We start from the raw sequence: 14,227 nt of genomic DNA, 5'->3' as shown, positions 1-14,227 counted from the left end.
AAACCAGCAGAGTGAGGAAAGTGGAATAGAAAGGAGAGACAGAAAAGGGGAAAGAACAAGAGAAAGAGTAGAGGAACGTAGGGAAGAGGGAAGAGGAGAGAGAAAAAAGGAAAGAGCATCGGAAGGAAGGCAAATTGGAGAGAAGGAAAGGAACGCGGAAGATAAGGAAGCGGAGCAAAAAACTTAGGGAAGAGAAAAAGATGCTTAATACATTGGGCAAGAATAAACTGGTGATGGGGGATGGCAGTGCTGTGACTGGAAGCAGCACCATCACCTTTTGTTGTTTCCTCCGGAGCTATGGGGATGGCAATCCCACTTCTTCTTCCCATCAACTATTCTGTCATCAATGAAAGCCTCCATGAATGTACAGGGAAATGGGTGGACACTAGGAACTTCATAAATATTGGTGGAATGAATGAATGAATGAAGCATGTGCAGATGGAATAAGTCTTTGTAGTTCATCAGTTATGGTGCCAGCACCTGATTTTTAACGCCAAATTAGCAAGTAAAGAGCATTTCTGCTGCTTATTCACCAAAACACAGGCTTCAGCAGTACACAGAAGGGCAACACGGCTGTCCCCAGTTTTCCGATTCTGCCTCCATTTGCCAGAATCTCCTGGGAATGGCAGTCTTAGGAACTGAGAACACATCCTATGTCCCCGGCCCAGGCTCATTAACTTAGAAAGGTCTGCCTGAGGGTCCTTTTCCCGTCATGCTGACATCTTCTCCAGGGGCCTGTTCAGTTTTCTAGAGAGGACGTGATCCTTACAGAGGATGAGGCTCTTTCCCTCACTCTTCAAGTTTCTCAGCAAGATGATTCATTGGCAAGACCCGAAGTAGTGATCACACTATACTCAAGCTCAGGAACCCAGTGAGGAATCCGGAACTGTCACATTTCTCTGTCAGGGGAGGTGGATTCTGCCTACGGGCGCTTTGACACAGGATTGAAAAGGAGAATGAGTTTCTCTTTGTCTTGGCAACCACTCAGCTCTCTGATTACCCAGACAAAGGGGAAGTGGGTCATTCTATCTTCGGTTGGAAATGGAAATGTAGCTGTCCTTGCCCTACTTTGTATTATAAGTGATTATGAGAAAATCCATGTTGAGGTTCATTAATAATTATAACCACAGGTGTAATTATTGGATGCCCGTACCTTGTGTATTCTATGCAGAGTCGCTCATGCTACACTTGCACTGACTCTGTAAGGTCCACGTGAGTTTCCATAGGAAATATTTGCTGAACGAGAACTAAATCAGTTTAGACCTGTGTGGTGTATGTTCTCTGCACTGTCCTTTTCCGTCTCCCCATGGCCCACCTGCCGCACTTTCAGCCTAGTAACATGTGAGAGGGGAGGTCAGCCTGGGCAAAACAGGGATTCGGCAATATTTGTCTTGGACATCTAGAACATTCTTATTCTTTGCCTTTCCCCAACTGAAAATGTTCTCTTTCCCTCTTCCAGATACCCAGTACTATACCATTTATATATTTTTCTTCTGGAAAGGGTCTGTTTCTCTCAGTCAAGTACAGTTCAGCATAGATTTGCATTCTTATACTTTCTCTCATTGGGGCTCTGTGTCTTAAAGCTTATCTCTATGAATTAAAAGATTCCCCTACTCATATTTACAGATTTAGGGGATTAATGGAGTTGGCAGAAGAGTGGTCGGGGGACAGATAGGTGGAGGCATTGGAATAAAGTGGGCTTTTCCAAGTGCCTTGTGGGTGGCAGATCCAGGTCAGGTCTAGTAACAGGCCCTGCTGGGAAGTTTCACATTTGGCAACTGCACCCACGTAGTTTTGCAAGGCAGCACTGGAAAGGGAGGGAAGGAGGGAAAGAGAGATAAAACTGAACATATATATCCAGAAAATAGTGGCCTGTACTAACACTTACAAAACATCAGTCTGTTAGGCAAATTTCTTTAGACTGCTATTTGCTGTGGATTGTCTTCAGAAGAATATTTCTGCTTCCAAAGGTGGATAGTTAAAAATAATATAAACCATGAGCAGTGTTTTGGCATTTCCCTTCACTTTCTTTCTATCTTCAACATTACTGTTGTCATCCTTTAAAACTCAATCAATTCAGCTGATCCAGAGAACAGATGGCATTAATCAACCCCCAAGAATATGCACAAAAGCAATTAGAAATGTAGAGACATGGAATTTATGCCAGCAAATGAATTATCAAGGATAGCAAATCAACGAGGCACACCCAACTTCTCCTTATTTCTCTTTCCACTGCGCATCCACTGGTAGTAGTAATGATCCCTGCTTTACTCCCCTGTCAGAGGGGGAGTGAGAACTGGGATGTTGAGGTTTAATTACACATTTCTTAATGACTAGTTCTCACTCTGCTGACAAAAAGTAGCATAATTTACAGACTAGAAGATGCATCAGGATGATGGATACAGACAGCATGTGCTATACAATGTCATGCAAATATGAAATATACTACACTGAGAATATGGTCGTTTGGTTATTCCCAGAGAAGAACTTCATTTCAGAGAACTGAGTACCTATTCTAGCATCTATCACTCTCATTTGTCAAAAACAATGGAAGCAGCTATAGAATACATTTTAACCACAAATCTGCACCTTCTGTGAGTTTACTGGATCATGCATCCCTATGTCTTAAATTTACTTGGCTGTTATTTTCTTTCTGATGTTTTGTAACCTTTTAAGATTCTGCAACATCTTTCTTTAGGTCCTTACTAATTATTACCTGAGTTATTGTAATCATCTCTTAACTGGTTTTCTTACCATCAATCTTGGCCTATTTCCGTCTATCCCTGATGGAGTGATTTTTTTAAAACAGAAATATGATAATGATAATTACATTTATAAAAACTTTCAATGGATCTCCATAGCTTTAAGAATAAAAGTAAAAGACTCCAATGCTTACCTACTTCTCTAATTTCTTCTTCTGTTCCTATACCAGGTCACAACTGCCCCCTATTTCTGTAGCTAGGAAAGTCTGACTTTGTTTAAGCCTTCGCTTAAGTTTCATTTTCCTCAAAGATTATACCCTAATGCCCCAGCCAGTTTGAGACGTTCATTTTCTGCCTTAAATTGCATGCTGTGCTTACCTTCACTATAGCATTTACCACTCTGACATGATTAAATTTTTTTTTTTTTTGTCTTTCCGGCATTCAAAATTCCTTGAGGTCATGGAATATATCTTCTTGTTTATTGTTATTTCTTCAGCTTCATAGAAAAACTTGAGTTTGGGAATGAGAACTCGTAGTTGGGACTTACTCCTTCAGTAAGTTTTCGAATGAGTAGCATATGAATTATTAATACTTAGGTCTTCTCCTGAGGATAGCTTAAAATGATGACATGTTGTCAGGGTAATGCAGTAGGTTTGCAATAACAACAATGACAAAAAAGATCTTTCCAGTAATTTAGTACTAAATCTAAAGTTTTCCTTTTTATAGTGAACCCTGGTCTACAAAAAATAATTTTATAGCAATGTAATTATGCATTTTTAGATTATATAGGAAATATTCATTAAAATTGCATAAAGTAAGTTAATAAAATTAGCTCCAACTTGATACTGAGGTCAGACAGATGAAGAGGATTTTTCTTTTAAAATGCATAGATAAGAACACCTCAGCAAAGAAATCATGGAAATGTGCAAGGTTGTACAGATATACAGATACAGCAGCCCATTCTTTAGCTCCCAGTCAAGCCTGAATTTAGCTCTTTCATTTAAACAGCTAACAACTTCTTGACACTTTCAGAATAGTAATTAATAATACTTATTCATTTAAAAAATAAACATACAACATAATTGAAAAGTAAGACTTTAGCAATAGAGCAATAGGAGAATTTTAGTTTAGAAATAAAAATTTCTTAGTAGAAAACCATTCATTTATTCTCTCATCCATTCATTTGCCCAGTGTTTTAGGCCTTGGATATAGACATTCAAATGAAAGATAAATATCAGAGAACTTCACATCCTATTTTGGGAGAAAAGAATTATAAGAAGTGCTTACTATGGAAATGTAATTTATAGGAGTACTTGATACAGCCTAGGGAAAATGTTTGAGCCTTTCTCTCTCTCCCTGTGTGTGTGTGTGTGTGTGTGTGTGTGTGTGTGTGTGTGTAGTTGGGAGAAAATAAGAGAAGATAAAAAATGGGAAAAGCAATTCTAGACCAAGCATGCAGCCTATGCAAATAAACACAGGGAGACGTGAGACGATAGAGCTTGTTTGCTCAATGGGAAAGAGTTTCATAAAGTTGTGTGGGAGGGGTGGTGGAGATGAGGTTTAGAGTATTTGTCAGAGCCAGATCACGGACAGTGCTGTGCTGGGACAAAGAGCCCATAACTGCCATTTAATTAGTATTCCTTGGTCTTATATCCATAAACTTATAAGCCGTGATGTCAACGGAGGTGCCTTTCACGGTATTGTTATGAGTTTGTGTATGTGTGGGAGAGGGATTCACAAGTCTTCATCAAGGCTGTGTCCTTTCCATTTCAAGCTTTTAAATCAAAATTCGTAAAAGAAAAGTAAAGCATCAGGTGCTCATCTAGGTATGAGGCCTCTTATCTTTGGTTATTGTGATGTTTAGCATCTTGCATCGAATCTAGATCCCAATTTTTTTTTCAAGTATAAATCAGGAGGTGTCTCTGGGGAGAACTGCTACCTCCATGCCTTCTGCTATGGGTAGAGCTACAGAATTAACCCATATAAAATTTCCACAGATGCTTATGCACAGTGTTTAAATTAATGCATTGGAATAAATTTCCTAACTTTCAAAGAGTATGTTCTTTGAAGATACATAGATGTAGGTCCAGATTCTGATTTTTTCATTGCTTAGTTTTGTGATCTTGGGAAACTCATTTACTTCTATTAATCTCATCTGTAAACTGGATCTCTGAGACTACCTGGTCGTGCTGCCTTCCTAAAGTATGTGGACACAGTATACGAAGTGAGAGATATAAAGTGCATAGAAGCCAGTAGGAATTAAAACCTTACTTTGTTGTTATTCTAATTATAATTGCTTTAAAATTTTACGGTACGATCATCCCAAAAATACCCAAATGGAACGACCAATAGGCAACATCAGTAGTTAAAGACAAAAATACATTACAAATCAATAGGACTTTAATAATAATAATATGATCCATTTCCTTCATTTAATAAACCAAGATCAGCAAGATAAGTAAATAACCTTTACAAGGTCACCAGCAAGAAAGTGGCAGTTTTGACAAATGACTAAAGCATCCCTTATGACTTAAAAAATGTCATTATTGGTTGCAAATGAGTACATTGCAACTTCTCAATAAAGTCCTATTGAGTGAATTGTTATTTTTCTCTGGCTTTTTAGGTCACTCGACCCTTTTCCCATCTTCCTATTTCGTGACAATAATTACCATTGTATATACAGGCCATATTTCAGTGGAAAAGCCATATCTCAAAGATTTTGGATCACCGACTAAAGGTTTTAGGAACATTTTAAATGGTATCACCTTACTTTGTTTTGTAACAAACAGACACTAAAAAGTGAAGGGAAACTGGGACCCAATAAAGAAAGCAAATGAAATTGTGCAGAGGAGCAGAGAGAAAAGAACATTGCAATGTAGAAGACAGTAATTCATTAGAACAAGAATAAAGCGGGGAGAAAGTGGGGTTATTCACATGGAAACTAATGTTCTCATAATTTTTGACTCTTGTGTGGAAATTAGTAAGTTAATGTTTAGTTTACATTTGCCAACTGTGGAAGTACCAGTCTAGTTTGGAGATGGGAGGCAACGTGAAGAGAAAGGGAAGAGCGTTCATACACCCTGTCAAAGATGAGCCAATTCAACCAAGGATCATTAGGACTCTTCCAAAGGAACGTTATAGTGTCTCTTTTACTTCTGCTGACTGTAAACACCACAAAAAGTTTCCTGCTGAAAAACAGCAGCCTGTTCTTTGTTTATTTATAATATTACCTATTGATTGGGTCTGTGCATAAGCTTCATATAATTCAAGGTATAATGCATCTCTTTATGTGAAGAGTCTATGAATATGATTGACATCTTCATACATCTCAGATGAAATTCTGCATGTGACGAAAGGGCTAGAATAAAGAGTTTTTGATTCCTCTCACAAGGCTATATCTGTGTGAACCTAATATGTAGCAACAAACTTAGATAAGGTGCTTGGAGATCATTCAAAGTGATTTATTGGTCAAAATTAAGGCTCTTTATAATCATGTAACATGTGTTTATTGTTAACAATGAAGTAGTGACCCCATAGAGGTCTCACAAATTCTTATGATCTTCTGAATGCAAGTTCTGCCATTATAATAGTCTTTCAATATGCCCCGTATTTGAAGAGTCTCCTCAGTAAGATATTTAGCTGTTGTTCTGTTTTGGACTATATACAGATCTCAATTACTGTTTTAGACTAAAGCCTGTGAGCACTGGAAAGTTGAATAACCTGATAGCTATTTGAAAGCTGTGGCCACACTAAGACTAGAACTCCTTAGCTCTTATAACTCCTGGTTTCACTTTAACCAACTATCAAGTCACATCGCTTCTCTTTGTGTCAAAGGAGTTAGTATTATATGCAAAATGATTTTTCATTTAACACCGGCCTATTATATCTACATTTGAAATTAACTAATTCCCTCAGGGTAAACCCAAAGGAAGAGTTGTAGCTATTTAATATCCTGAAAATCTGGAATGGGTGAATTTCTGCAGTTTTTATTACTGGTAGGTAATTTTGTTCTCTGCACAGATTCATGATAGCTGTACTGTAGCTGGCCCTTCTAATCTGTCTTTATTTTAATTTTGTTTAACTAGGAACTTATAAAATCTATGATCAGGTAAGCATTCATTTTTCCCTTGGAGTTAAAAGCCCAAGTTTTGGTCAGATTATGAAAAAATTAAATGCACACCCACATACACAAACCAATCACAACAACAAATTATTATAAAAAGAATAAAAACAATTGAGAGCTATTTATGCCTGAACAAAGTCCACAGATTTAATTACATACCATGGGACCTCTTGGGTCAATAATCCATTTTCAAGGCTACCATCGTAAATGACACGAGATATTATTTCAAAATGTAGAAAAAATAAACTTGAAAAATTTTTCCAAATAAACTTAAAAAATGACTATTAAAGGAAATTGCTATTACTGGATGTATGCATATAAATGCATATTATAGATAAATAATAAATCCAAACCTTATGTTTAATGAATAAACAGTGTGGTCAGTAGAAGCCTGGAGGAATTGTGGAATGTTAATGCTTTTTTCTTAGGGGTTCTGCATCATAGGTTTTGAAGACCACCAATAGGTACTGAGTTCAGACGTAATTTTCTGTTGCTATCCTATTATTCACTGAATTAATACATTTTGTATAGCATAATAAACATTTATGATCACTTTTTAAGAATATTGACCCCAAATATTTAGCAAGCAACATGTATTCAATTGAAATGTTGATTGGAACGAGGAAATTAAACTATCACTTGTGAAATACTAAAGCTCATTATCACAAAGTTTCATTTGAAATGTTCAGAGTTAGCTTTATTATTGCATCAGTAATGATAAGCATGAGTCTTAAATCCATATCATTTATGTTTTATGAGGATTATTAAAACATATTAGCCATAATTCAATTAATTTACAGAAAATGCCACACTACAATTTTTTTTCCTGTCTTAAGTAAAGGTGCTATGTGAGGAAGCTCAAACCATTCTATTTCCATTTAACCTTTATTCCTCACCCCCACCTTTGTGGCTTTTAAAGTATTCACTCTCCTCAGATAGGTAAATGTGCTAAAGGGAAAACAGCTAGTTTGCTGCCACACCTTTGCATCATTAGAACAATACTGACCTCTAGTGTTCTAGAAAGTAGAGAAACCAGCTCAGCACCATGTCTAACTTCCTCCTAACCACTTAGATCTCTTTCTACAGCACCATGGGAACAATTTCACAGAAGGAACAGGAGGAGGAGAAGAAGAAAAAGAAAAAATTCGTATATCGGATTCTTACTTTCCCCTATATATAACCTGAAATAATTTCTAAACTTAGGCCCTTTGGATCCTTCCTTAGAAAAGTTGACTTCTTCAGCCATCCTTTAGAATGAAAACTTTAATAAAATCTTTATAAGGCATAACCAGTAACTATATATACTGGATCTCCAAAACTTCTGATCACAGATAAAAACACTGTCTCTGTTTTAGACTGTTTTAAGTACATAACATTTGTTTAATTGTCATCCCTTGAGGTATAACTCTGGGAACAGATATTCAAGATCCTCTTGGACCTAAGTGGGTGGGGAAAAAGGTAGAAACACTCCTAAGTTGCAAGTCGTCTCCCCATCTTTCTCTAACAGTGATAGTGCAGATTACAAAAAATAAAATAAAACTGTTTCAATATGGGTAATATTTCTGAGGTTCATGGCAGGGACAGGGGATAGGGGAGCAAGCCCAGAAACTTGAGGGACCTTGATAAAGCATCTTTGGAAACAACACAGATGGCTTAATTGCATTCTTTCTCATTTAGGAGTTCCCAGAGCTGGAAAAACTTCCCTTCCTCTGCCTAGAGAGGCAGCTGAGCAATTGAGCTTGAACCTCTGATCACTCCAGAGATTTATTCAAGTTTGACAAACTGGATTCTTTAAATACATAATGCAGGTGGTGGATCACCAGGCGTCCAGCTTTCCTGCCTATTAAATTAAAGGTCCGGCACTTGCTGAGGTTAGATCTTGGACGCCAGAGTGTACACTTAGTGCATACTCATTATGTGTTCTGTTCATTGGCACAAAGATTTTGGGGGTGGGGTGTGCATCGAAGCTCTTCCTCCTGTAAAAGGGGCAGCCATTGATCTTGTGGGTGACTACACTGAGCTATGACTCTTAGGCCAAAATTCCAAATCCTGTTAAACCGGTGCCCATTGGTTGCAAGATACCCCAACTGGAACCTTCTGCCTAAGGCAGAGCGCAAAGCCACGTACTGTGGGGCGCTAAGCATACTGCAAATCCGAGGCACCGCATTCGGAGATGAGCCGCTGTCACCAGCACGGTGGCTGGGAGCAGCTCTATCCCTGGAAGCTCAGCTCCCAGAACATATTATCTAAACCCCGGGCCCTTCTCGGGAAAAGCGCTGGCTGAGATCAGGCAGGCATAGAACGTGGAGCTAGCAGGAGGTTAAGAGAAGAGAACCTTTCCTTCCCCCGGAACTTTGCAATTCCGAGATAAAGGCAGGAAATCCAGCAGGGCTGGATCATCTGAGCTCTGCTAACTTTTGAGATGGTTGGAGTGATGGAACCACACCGATCAGCATTTTTTTTTTTTCCTTTCCCTCTACCCAGAGAAGATACAATTGAGAACGCTTGGACAGTTGATTGTCTTTCTGAATGCTACCATTCCCCACCTCACCGACCCGCCCCCAGCTCCTGGTACTCACAATTTGTCGCTGTTAATCCCAAATGCCACAAGCCAGAGAACAGCAAAGTCAAAACGCTGGTCAGCCGTGGTACAGAATCCATTTCCCCAGAGTGAGCGGTCCCTCCCAATCGAATCCCAAATTCGCAGGCGCCGGCCGCGGCTTCTTGTCTCTCTTTCTCGCCTCTGCACCGCCTGACCCCCTCCCACCCCCCTTCCGAGAGGCACTCGCTCCTTCACTCCATCCCGCGCCCCGACACTCCACGGAAACCGTGGCGGGGGCTTCTCCGGAGCCGCGGCTCAGGCTACAGTCCCCGCAACAGCCGCTCGCTGTCCGCGCCTTCCTCGCCCGCCTCTTCTTCCTCTTCCTCCCTCCTTGGAGGTGCAAATCCAAACCCGATTGCAAGGACGGGCGCCGCGCTCGGTGGACAGCCGAACCCGGCTCGTCAGGCGCGAGAGCTGGAATCAGCACCCGGGTGGCGGACAGCTCCTTATAGGCGAGCCGGCCGCGCGGCGCCGCCCCCGGCCAGGCCCGCCCCGCGCTCGCCTATAAGAGCGGCCTGGGCGGGTCCTCGCCTCGCTCCGGCGCCTGTCCGCGGCGGTGGCCGAGCCTCCGCGGTGCGCTCCGGCTACCTGGGAGGGAAAGGGAAAAGGAGAGCAGATCCCTCTCTGTCTCAATCCTTTCTCCTCCCTCCCCCTCATTTGGAGTAGAGGCATTAAAATTTAAACCAGATTGTCGAAGAACGCTGCTGAAAGGATGCTAAAAGGAGTTGCAAGACAGAACGCATTAGGAAGAGGGAATTTCCCATGGAAACCTTTGTAAAGAGCTAGTGAGATGCATCCCTCCTCCATTGGAGGGGAGGGAGAACTAGGGCTTGAATTGCGCTATTTAATTTCCCCTGCGTTCGTTCCCTAACAGGGAAGGCTGATGGGTCTTGGTATTATCGGGATGTCTGGTTTAGCGGTTTAACGTGCGTGCGCTCCGCTGCTTCCAGACTCCCGCGCCCCGCTTCCGCCTTCCATCGCTCGTCCTCGCACTGGCCTTTAGGTCTGTTCCTCCCTCCCCGCTGCTGGCTCCTTGCTTGGGCCAAGTACTGCAAGGCACTTGGTGCTTTGGGTTCCGGAGCCTAGGTGGTTTCCTGGCTCCTGAGAGGGATCAAGAGAGGAGAGAAATGGGTGTGGTAGTGATGAGAGTCAGGGTGAAGCCCGGGTAGGCTCGAGATTCAAAATCCCAGGGCTCCTCTGAGGGATTTAAATTTAAAAAGGGTGGTTTTGGTTTCTTCCTGGAGTTTCCTTATCACAAACCTTGCTGTTGTTTTTTGGCTCCTAGTATATATCTGGGGACTCTCCTGCTTTACCATAAATCAACTTATTTTGCTTTTATTGGAAGCTGTCAGAAAGCTGTCAAACCTTAACAAAATGAGGGACCACAGTGATTTCTCCTATGTGAAGCTCGCAATGAAGTTAGGGCTGATAGACTCTACCCACTTCGGAGGAAGTTGATGTCTCCCTCGCCCTCTCTACCCACCTCCCCACCCCCTGCAGCAGCAATTATTCAGGCTTATTTTACACTGTAGATTCCTGACAACCCTTGGTCTTCAGCTTCCGGCTGCACAGCTACAGCAGATTGAGCTAGGTTTCAGGCAGCTTCTGCATGAATACTGAGGTTAAGCTTGTGGTTTTGGTTAGAGCTAGACTCACACCCTTGGAATACTAAAAGATAGTCGGATGACAAGTGGATTGGTGACCCCAATACTTTATTAAAGAAGAAAGAATTGTGAGGGTCCCATCTCTTGTAAGTAAATGACTGTCTTTTCTCTAAGCTTCTAAGAGAAAATAATTATGCAAGTTACTAGATTCTTGGACAACTGGAAGACCTCACCAGCAAAAGCTTTAGTTTCAGGGGAGAGGCCACACCCAGAAGATGACAAATCTCAAAATATCAAAGCAGAGGGGACCTAAGGAGCTTACCTATTGGCAGGGGACCAAAGGGGGGAAGTTGAGGTTCAAAGTCCAGCTGCTTGGGCTTTTCAGAGGAGCTGCTACCCAGCCCTTAGCCTTTGAGGATTCCAGGTTGAAATACACCTATCTGGCCAGTTTATTCATACTAGAACTTGTGGAAGAAGCACGCCAAACCCTTATCCAGCTTCGTGTGTTCTAAGTGTGTGTAAACACTTAGATATTTTTAAAAGAAATAAAATACTACATATATAATTTAATCCCCTTTCACATTCCTGTCTGATCCCATTTATCTCTCATCATACCTACAAGTAAACACTTTACTGATTTGGTGTCTAATACATAATCTTTTTATAATTTTACCATACCTATCTACAAGCATAAACAATATGTAGTATTGCTTTGTCTTTAACCAGCAGTATCATACTGTTTCGTTTTGTACTCTGCAATTTGCTTAATGTTATATTTTTGAAATTTATGCATTTAGATACATGAAATCCTAGCTCTTTCATTTTAACTATTATGTTGTATTTCATTTTACGAATATGCTAAAATTTACTCATTACTTCTTCTGTTTATGAATCTATAGATTGTGTCCAGGATTGCTGTTTGTTTTTTTTTTTTCCCTAAAAATAATGCAAACTTGTACCTATCTCTTAGATTTCTCTCACATATGTATTTAGGAGTAGAATTTCTGGATCACTGGAAATGCTTATCTTTAGCTTTACTAGGTATTGCCAGTTATTCTATAAAATGATGGTACCAATTCACACCTCTCCTCCCCGCCCGCTAGCAGTGTGAGATTTCCCTTAGCTCCATATCCTTGCCAATATTTCGAGACCTCTCTTTTTTTACAAATAGGGAAATGATAGCCAGAGAACACAGGTCTTCAGTCAATGAGCTTAATATTCTACTATATCATTCTACCTTATATACCTCTCTAAAAAATGTTTAGTTAAATAAAATATTTGAAAAATGATAAAAGTTGTTGGCTTCATTTTCTGGCAGAATGACTTAAAATGAATCATCTGGGCCAGTAAAATGTGCTTGAAATACATATTAAAAGGCAATCGGGGAAATTTGTTGCCATGAAGCCCCCAAAGTGTGAATGATATTCAAGTTATTAGTAAATATTGGAACCTTGTGTTTAGATGCCCATATGCAGACCCAGTGTATAGTATATAAATTGGGCCTGATTTAAAGTTCCATTTACAGTTGTAGCTTTTTTCTCTTTCTTAAACACACCTGTTCACAGAACAACTTTGAGCCTTAAATGGCAGACATTTGTCTAAGGTTTGTTAACATTTTAGTAAGAATACTGCAGCTCTGAATGTAGTAAGGGGTAAACAGCTGTTCCACTCAGACAATAGTGTAAACAATGCCATCTTCTGGGGGCATTTTGCCAGCAAGTTTTTATTAGCAGTAGAATATTAATCACTATTAAAACTGTTTTCAGCCAGATTGATATTTACCTATTGAAATTATTCTGTAAAGCTTTTAGTCTGATAAATCCACTTTTAAAATGGTGGAATTGAAGCTGAACAATCTCTTTCCTTCCCATCTTGCTCCGTATAACCCATATTTGCAGAGCACTTTTTTTTTTTTTTTTGAAGTGGCTTAAAAGTTCTGCATAGAGAGACCAGGTTAAACACTAATAGGGAATAGGGGAAAATGGATAATAGAAATGCTAAAATGTCTATATTTTAAAAACGATAAAACTGGATGCCCTCTCATGCCAAACTTATATCTGAAATCTTAAAAAAAAAAAAAAAAAAATGAAATGGATAGGATTGTGTTTCCTTGTCTCTTTGATTTTCCCTTGAGCACTTCCACTTCTTTCCCCTTAATGGAACAGAAGGGAAAAAAATCACTCATCAAATGGAATCATAGCATTCAAATATTCAACAAGTGGTTTGCCTCATTGATTTTGTAATTCTCCTGTGAGGCATATAGAAGCACGTTCAGTCATCTTCATTTTATTGATGGGATCCTAAGAGAAGAAAGATATTGACCTGTTAAAAATCACACAGAATTACTGTCCCCAACCAGTAAGGCACTGAAAATGAAAACATTTGACCCCATTTCTTTTATCCTTAAAAAGTTTATAGGTAAAAGTCACTATAACATATGAATACCTGGGATGTATTGGGAAAAAGTCCACATATAATCACAGTAGGCTACTCTGTTTTGAATATCATTACTTATAGATTATTTTGAATTCACATATTGTTTGTCATGATGATTGAAAAATAATTTCTGTTGCAACCCATATCTTTAAAATAGAATTTTTCAAAACATTGATGTGGCAGAAAATTAAGTTAATTATTTTTCCTTTTATCCTTTCTTTTCTTTATGTTTTCATTTGCTTTTTCTCCATTCTTGTTTCCTTCTTTACGGTATGTGGACTGTAACATGCTACAGGGTGTGGGAAGTAGAAAAAAAATCTCTGCTCCTAGAGCCAGAAATTATTTAGGAAAATGATATGTGAATACATTAAAAAGTTAAATTAACAAATGATGCGAATGAGCATGTGATTATTTGCCAAATGTCTCAAATTATAAGTGCTAAAGGAGTTTTTAAGTTGACAAAATCGTTCCCTTTGGGAAAGAAAAGTTGCCATTGCATAATGAATCAGTTCTTTGTCTCTTTAGGGGAACAGGATTTGAGTCACTGTTGGCTACAAAACTTGTTATTCATATCAAGTCAAGTGAAGTGTATTTGCCTTAACAAGAAAGTCAAGTCTTGGATCGTGAAGGCAGAATTCTACTTTTGTAGAAGAGTGGATGTTCAGATTAAGACCCAAGGACTTCAGCCACATGTTGAGGAAAACCCACTTTAGCCTCTGCCTATTTCTTCTGTCTTCTATTTCTCACTCAGATTCAGTCT

At 39.5% G+C, this 14,227-nt stretch overlaps 1 protein-coding gene across 1 annotated transcript in view; it reads right to left on the bottom strand.

The window, feature by feature from the left end:
- CNTNAP5 (contactin associated protein-like 5) overlaps positions 1–9,849 on the bottom strand; it is an 819,231-nt gene extending 809,382 nt beyond the window's left edge. Inside the window, exon 1 of the mRNA XM_012651908.1 lies at positions 9,405–9,849. Coding sequence (XP_012507362.1) covers positions 9,405–9,486 — 82 coding nt within the window. The 5' untranslated portion in view covers positions 9,487–9,849. The remainder of the gene's footprint in view (positions 1–9,404) is intronic.
- Positions 9,850–14,227: the final 4,378 nt, after the last annotated feature.

The sequence above is a fragment of the Propithecus coquereli genome, unplaced genomic scaffold, assembly GCF_000956105.1.
Source record: "Propithecus coquereli isolate 6110/MARCELLA unplaced genomic scaffold, Pcoq_1.0 Scaffold375, whole genome shotgun sequence".
NCBI lineage: Eukaryota > Metazoa > Chordata > Mammalia > Primates > Indriidae > Propithecus > Propithecus coquereli.
The sequence above is the reverse complement of the archived record's forward strand: the minus strand, read 5'-3'. Positions and strand labels throughout refer to the sequence as shown.